General features: G+C 42.9%; 1 protein-coding gene across 1 annotated transcript in view; it reads right to left on the reverse strand.

Moving 5' to 3' along the window:
* Positions 1-2635: 2635 nt before the first annotated feature.
* APOE (apolipoprotein E) overlaps positions 2636-7418 on the reverse strand; it is a 6438-nt gene continuing 1655 nt past the window's right edge. Inside the window, exon 4 of the mRNA XM_075840251.1 lies at positions 2636-4277. Coding sequence (XP_075696366.1) covers positions 3647-4277 — 631 coding nt within the window. The 3' untranslated portion in view covers positions 2636-3646. The remainder of the gene's footprint in view (positions 4278-7418) is intronic.

Raw genomic sequence — 7418 nt, forward strand, 5'->3', positions numbered from 1 at the left:
TACAGGGGGCTGTGTGGCACTGTTTACAGGGGGGCTTTGTGGCACTGTCTAAAGGGGGGCTGTGTGTCACTGTCTACAGGTTGGCTGTGTGTCACCATCTGCACTGGGGGCTGTGTGTCACTGTATACAATGGGGGGCTGTGTAGCACAATGTATAAGGGAGGGCTATGTGGTACTATGTATGAGGGGGGCTGTGTTGCACTGTCTACAGTGGGGGGGCTTTGTGGCACTATCTACAGTGGGGGGCTGTGTGGCACTATCTACAGTGGGTGGCTGTGTGGGACTATCCACAGTGGGGGGCTGAGTGGCACTATCTACAGTGGAGGGCCATGCGGCACTATCTACAGTGGGGGGCTGTGTGAGGCACTATCTACAAGAGGAGGCTGTGTGAGGCACTATCTAAAGGGGGGCCTGTGTGTCACTGTCTACAGTGGGGGGCTGTGTAGCACTATGTACAAGGTGGGCTGTGTGGCACTGTCTACAGTGGTGGAGCTGTGTGGCACTATCTACAGTGGGCGCTGTGTGGCACTATCTACAGTGGGGGGCTGTGTGTCACTGTCTGCAGTGGGGGCTGTGTGTCACTATTTACAGTGGGGGGCTGTGTGACACTATGTACAAGGGAGGGTTACGTGGCACTATGTAGAAGGGGGGCTGTGTAGCACTGTCTACAGTGGGGAGATGTGTGGCACTATCTACAGTGGGGGCTGTGTGGCACTATCTGCAGTGGGGGGCTGTGTGGCTCTATCTACAGTGGGGTGCTGTGTGGCACTATCTACAGTGGGGGGCTGTGTGCGGCACTATATACAAGACGGGGCTGTGTGAGGCACTATGTACAGGGGGGCTGTGTGAGGCACTTTGTACAGGATGGCTGTGTGTCACTGTCCACAGTGGGGGGCTGTGTGTCACTGTCCACAGTGGGGGGCTATGTAGCACTATGTACAAGGAAGGGCTATGTGGCACTATGTACAAGGGGGCTGTGTGGCACTGTCTACAAGCCAAAGATGTTTGTGTTGCAAATTCTGCAGAGGCGATTCATAGTCGGGAGAAGCAGCTAGGGCAATCTGGGCAGGATAAAGAAGAAAAGGAAAAGTGAGCGACTCCAATCAGAGAAGACGTCACCGGTGAGTTACTGGATTTCACTGTATTGTATTAAAGGAGTTTTCCCATCTAAGACATCCGCATGATGTGTGATTGTTATGGAAACAGCCGAGCAGCTCTTGCTCGGCTGTTTCCGTAACTCCCATTGAACAGAATGGAGGGAGCTGCGCACACGCGTGACCCTCTCTCCATTGGTCTCCGTCTGGATTCTGCGGCCAGTTCTTGATACAGGTACAGGTCCCATAGCTGGGACCCGCATCTATCAGACATTTTTGGCATTTCCTGTAGATATGCCATAAATGTCAAAGAAACTAGTTATATGGTCTGCAGAGCGCTTGTGTAGGACTGGTGTCTACCACTATATGGTCACTATGTGGTGGTAATATTGGTCTTTCGTTTACTACACACGTTTTACTACACAATTAGGAGTGGTTGCATTATTTCTATATAGCTGACGGGTGGTCCACAATAATTATTTCCAAGGTACTCCAGTCTGACACTGCCTTTACATGAATGCCTGGCTCAGCCGAGCGTTCATGTTTATTTCAATGGGAAGAGGGGAATAAGCCACAGCCAGACCACTCTGGTAGCGGCTTATTTCCCCCAAAGACAAAGGATCGAATATATTGAAATCCAAAATCCCTGATCCTTTTTTCTTAAGGTGCCCCACACACCTTAGGCTCTGTTTACACCACGTTTGGTGTGTACGTTCAGCGTATGCACCAGGTGGAACCCCAAATGTATACCCTGAACAAATCCATAGATCCTTATGGACCCAGCAAATGCCAAAAGGGTGTCCTTTTGGCATCCCTTGGACAGGTATATGTCTGTATGCCTTTTTTTTTCACCTACTTTTCAGGAAAGCGTAGTCTGCAGCGCTTTCATATACAGTGGGGCACCACAAAAAAAGTATACCACATGGTATACTTTTTTTTAACATGGGGGCCTATGTAGGTAATATGCCACTGTATGGCATACAGTGCCATACGTCGGGAGATTTTCCTGGTGTATACGTTGAAGTTGAAGTGTAAGAGATTGTGTTGCATTTAAGGAACATTTCGGCAAATCTGATACACTGTGTTATGCCTAGTGCTGGGTCTGAGGGGGCGGTGCATGACACATGGATTCAAAAAACACCAAAAATCGAATCCTTGTTATATGCATCGCCTCCTCAGGTCATTAGTGATATGGGTTTAGATAATTTAGGTCCATAAGTATTCCATCTATGTATTACATGTCATATCGTGTGTTGTTTGCAGTGGTCTTTGACTTGAAGCAGCATTACAATGTAATCGGCCAATGGTCCTTATCTTCAGGACAACATGATGATACCTATTTTTTTTATATATGCTTGTTATCACCTTCAGGACTTGTTGCCAGTCTTGTCCATCCTTCCACAGCCAGACTTTCATACGTCCACACACAAATGCTCTCCCTTCACATATTTTCATGGTGGACTATTAATCCAGAGAAGCCATTCATCCATAAGGTTTCTTCCTGGCCATGATACTACAAGAAGTTATTCTTCACACACAAAATATGTCAGCCGTTCTTTTTATTTAAAAAATATTGATCACAATTGACAAAACATATATATATTGCACAGCTGACAGGCAGTATATGTACGGTCTCCTGTAAACAAAAGTAAGGGGGAGACATAAGAAAGTATTACAAAAACACATAAGACAATATATAGAGACAAAGTTATTATAGAAAGAAGAACATAAGAAATACTTTTTGGATCTGGTGAAGTCCTCTACACGGCCAGAGATCTTGAGAACACATAGTAGTAAGATTCAGCTTAGTACACAATTTAACAGTAGGCTTTCAAGGATCGGGTACCATGATTAAAACAATTACTTTAGCTTCCAGTTGTTTGCAGAATTGACCAGTGTTCTGGTTTCTCAGATTTGTAGTTGTGGATAAATGACTCTGGACTTGAAGGCCTAAAACAAATGACTCTGGATTTTGATTTCTCAGGACATATGACTTTGAGGTCTTCAGGACAAATTACCACGGACTTTGAGGTCTCAGGACATATGACTCTGGACTTTGAGGTCTCAGGACATATGACTCTGGACTTTGAGGTCTCAGGACATATGACTCTGGACTTTGAGGTCTCAGGACATATGACTCTGGACTTTGAGGTCTCAGGACATATGACTCTGGACTTTGAGGTCTCAGGACATATGACTCTGGACTTTGAGGTCTCAGGACATATGACTCTGGACTTTGAGGTCTCAGGACATATGATTCTGGACTTTGAGGTCTTCAGGACAAATTACCATGGACTTTGAGTTCTCAGGACAAATGACTCTGGACTTCAAGGTCTCCACATCTCGACTGACCTAAAAACGATTAGAAATGTAGCTATTCTGCTTGTCAATTTCATCTTCGATAATGATATCAAAATGTGATGGGGTTGCTGGTAAATGTTGGGCCTTAAATCTAGAACTGTGGGCTGCAAGCTCTTAGTCCGGCATTAGCAGCTTTTTGCAGGACTGTTACACTTGAAAAGCTATGAATATGGTGGAACATTAGTCAACGTCTTATTGCTTCTTGTTTTGCAGACTCTTGGACAGATTTTGAAGCTGGTTACGGAGGTTGTCTACGGAAGGGTTGAACCACTTTCGCATCTGCTCTGACACTTTGTCTACACTGCTCTTTACATCTGAAGCCATCTTCTTGACTTTGTTCTGGACATCTTTTGCCACAGAGGCAAATCTATCTCTGAGTTGTTTCCCTTGTTCATCCATGGCATCTTTTAGAGACTGAAGACGTTCTTGTCCCTTTTTCTTCAGGTTGGATACATAGGGTTCAATACTTTTACGGATGTTTTCTACCTTTTCCTGAGTGTTCTTGCTAAGGTCTTCTCCATATTGGCTGAGCTTTTGCTTAAGATCTTCGCTATCTTTTGCAAGACGTTTCTTTAACTTCTTCATGTACATACTAACTTTTCCTTGGACGTCTTCAATGTTCTGGTCAAACATGGACCGCAGGTCTCCAGAATACTGGATGGTCCGAGACTTTGAATCTTCCATGTCATTCTTCAGTTTATCAGCCAGAGCAGAGACCTCATCGTTGAAACGTTGTTGAGCATCCTGGGCCATGGGGCCGACCTTACTCTTCATGTCATCAGCATAAATGCTAAGTTCTTCCAAAGTTTCTTTGATAAGTCCACTAAAAAAATAGAAAGTTATTAGTGATATGTACAATGGCAGAGCTAAGTATGACCAAAGTAAGCTGGTACCAGATGTCAAATTGGGGGAACGGTCAACAAATGTTCAACAGACATACTTGCTCCATCATATTTTACATTGAACTTCTAAAACTATCTATCCATCCATCCATCTATCCATCCATCCATCCATCCATCCCTCCCTATCTATCCCTATCTATCCATATGTATGTATCTGTTTATATATAGATAGATATATACATTTTTAGATGTATGTTTTAGACTGGCCCACCAGGGTACCAGAGGATCCTCCAGTGGGTCTATGTTCTGGCACAATAATGAACCCCAAAAGTCCAGGCAGTGAATTTCTGGAAACAGATGCCCTCCTGGGACCTGATGTTGGACTGACCCAGCAGAATACCAGAGGAATCTCCAGGTTCTGACAGAATAATGAGCCCCAGCAGAAGACAACACTATTTGAAGCCATCACATCCTGCTAGGGACAATTCTTACGGGTTGATTCAAGAATAACCTATTTATTAATGATGTGACCTGTGTGCACAATGATGACACAATCATTAAGGATATAATTAAAAGCGGGCAGGCCCCTCAGATAGAAGCTATCACTTTCTCTGGTGGGCCCACGGCATGCCAGTCCACTCTGTCTGCAGCCCCTTTTGCTACGCCACTAACGGCTCATAAAAAAATTAAGTTCGATCTCAGTCATAAATGATCTTTGAACATGTCTAGATGATGTTTGGGTTACATTACATGTTCCTGCAGATGAGTCTGACAAATATATTTTTCGTTTCCTTCAGGCAGACATCACAGGCAACACTCCCCCACTATTAGAATAGGCTGTGCTTTACATAGAATGATACTATTCCAAAATATTTACTTGCGTGCACATGTATTCGGGGCCCTTTTTGTCATGTTTATCTTAATTTGTCCATAGGAGACAAATTACATTAAATGGGTTGTCTCATGGAGACAACCCCTGTCCGTATGTCCTATTAAGCATAGGTCCTACTCAAGACCCCCCTTTATGATTCAGAATGGATCTAAAGGAGTGCTCCCGTTCTGGCAGACCCGGGTCGTCCCGGCATTGGAATCTTGGCCAATCATCTGAATGTCCTCCATGTAATACTACATTTCCCATGCAGCGGCCACTACAGGGGAAATGCCTGGCTGCGGCTTCCCCTGGCAAAATCACCTGTTTGCCTTGGGTTCCCCGGAGCGTGACCCAGGGTAATCAAACGATCGCCACAGGGGTCACAATCTTAAAGGGGTTGTCTCTGATGACGCAATCCCATTATAGTCCCAGATATGTGCAATTCTCTTAATACTTTATGGAGATAAAAGCAGTGCAAATCCACGCAGAAGAGCTGTTGCTATTACTTAGTATATTCCTATAGTTGTTATATAGTCCCAGTTTTAAAGTGACAGTCCACCTTTTAATATCATGTAGTTTTTAGGTCTAACACGTTTTTCTGATACAGAACTCCAAGTCTCCTCCATACACATGGGGGAAATGTATTACAGCCTTTACTCCAGTATGCTGGTGTAAAAAAGTAGCACATTTTGACGCACGCTTGTTTTGTGCAAAAATGTTAAATTTTTTACCCCACTTATATGAAAGTGGGCGGAGCTTAGTGTTAGGGGCAGGGCCAAACACAGCCCAACAAAGTTACTATAATTGTCTCCAGAAACTGGTGTAAATTATAGCGGAAATCAAAGCCAACTACAAACTGGTGTCGATTTCATTTTGTGGTGCATGAACATTTAAAGATGCGTTAAATATATTAAAAGGCTTAATGAATATGGTGCATCTTACGCTCCTCTATTTTGCTTTTACATAGGCGTATGACATGCCAGTCCATGAAAATCTCCACCACGAAGTTAAATGACAAAATTCTGTCTGCCTGGAGACACCACTAGAGGGAGCTCAGGAGCTTACTTCATATTGTTTATATTTTAAACTTAATAATAAGACAGTACGCAGTAAGCTCCAAAGCTCCCCCTAGTGGTGGCTGCAGCTAGGCAAAATGTTATCGTTAAATCTATAGAAATGTGAGAATTTGATTCTCTGTATTGGAAAAACAGACTTCCGACTGTATATTAAGAGATCAGCACAGACGTTTGGACCTATTTAGATGAAGAAAAAAAAATTGTGTTCAAATCTGAACATTCTCATTAAAAAAAAACAATTTTAAAGTTTTTTTTTACCATTTTATATAAATAAAAACTTGATCACAGTATACATGAAAAGTTATGAAACTTTCTAATGTACTTTATGTTTCAATTGCTCATCATTTTGAAAATCATTGTTTGCTGTCAGTGAATGAGAACACTCATGTTTACATTCAGAGGCAGCAAACCAATAAAAAGTTCTGCTTTGTATTGTATCCAGTCTAGACAATGCTCTGTGAGCTAAAGCAGCAGCTGCACAAATTTCTCTGGTAGTTTGCTACAATGTATCAGTCGCTGTTTAGCTCACAGAGCATTGCCTAGACTGGATACAATTGTATTTACTTCTCAGCTGAGAGCAGGACTACCTAGGTATTGCTGACTCTGAATGTTAACAAGTATGTTCTCGTTCACTGACAGCAAACAAAGATCTAGAGAATGGTGAGGAATTGAAACATAAAGTATATTAGAAAATTGTAGAATTTTTCATTTGTACAGTGATTGAGCTTTAATTATAAAGATCAAATGAATCCAATTACTATGTTATATTGGTGGAAGTAATGTAACGTTATAAAGCGAGATAATAATGTCTCATAATCGGAGGAGGAGCGAAGAAAAGTGGCTCCCGACAGATGTTCGTGAGCCGCCGAGAGTCATCATATTGTACATATTTTATTACTTGTCTCCCGGCTACTGTCATAGACCCATAATATGTCATCCAGGTCTACATGCCCCGTCCTGTCCGGGTCATTCCTACAAGGCTCTCAGCTCATAAACCTGCTGACAGCTGCGTCTATAGAGCGGAGAGAAGGCGTGAAATGACATGAAGCTCTTATATAACGGAAAAAAATGCATATAAGGAAAATTTGTAGATCTAATATTACCAATAGTCACACCTAGGTCATGTATAAGTAATGCCATTAATGCTACTGATAGGAGTGACTATGCTGACTGTG

Source organism: Rhinoderma darwinii, chromosome 10, assembly GCF_050947455.1.
Source record: "Rhinoderma darwinii isolate aRhiDar2 chromosome 10, aRhiDar2.hap1, whole genome shotgun sequence".
Lineage (NCBI taxonomy): Eukaryota > Metazoa > Chordata > Amphibia > Anura > Rhinodermatidae > Rhinoderma > Rhinoderma darwinii.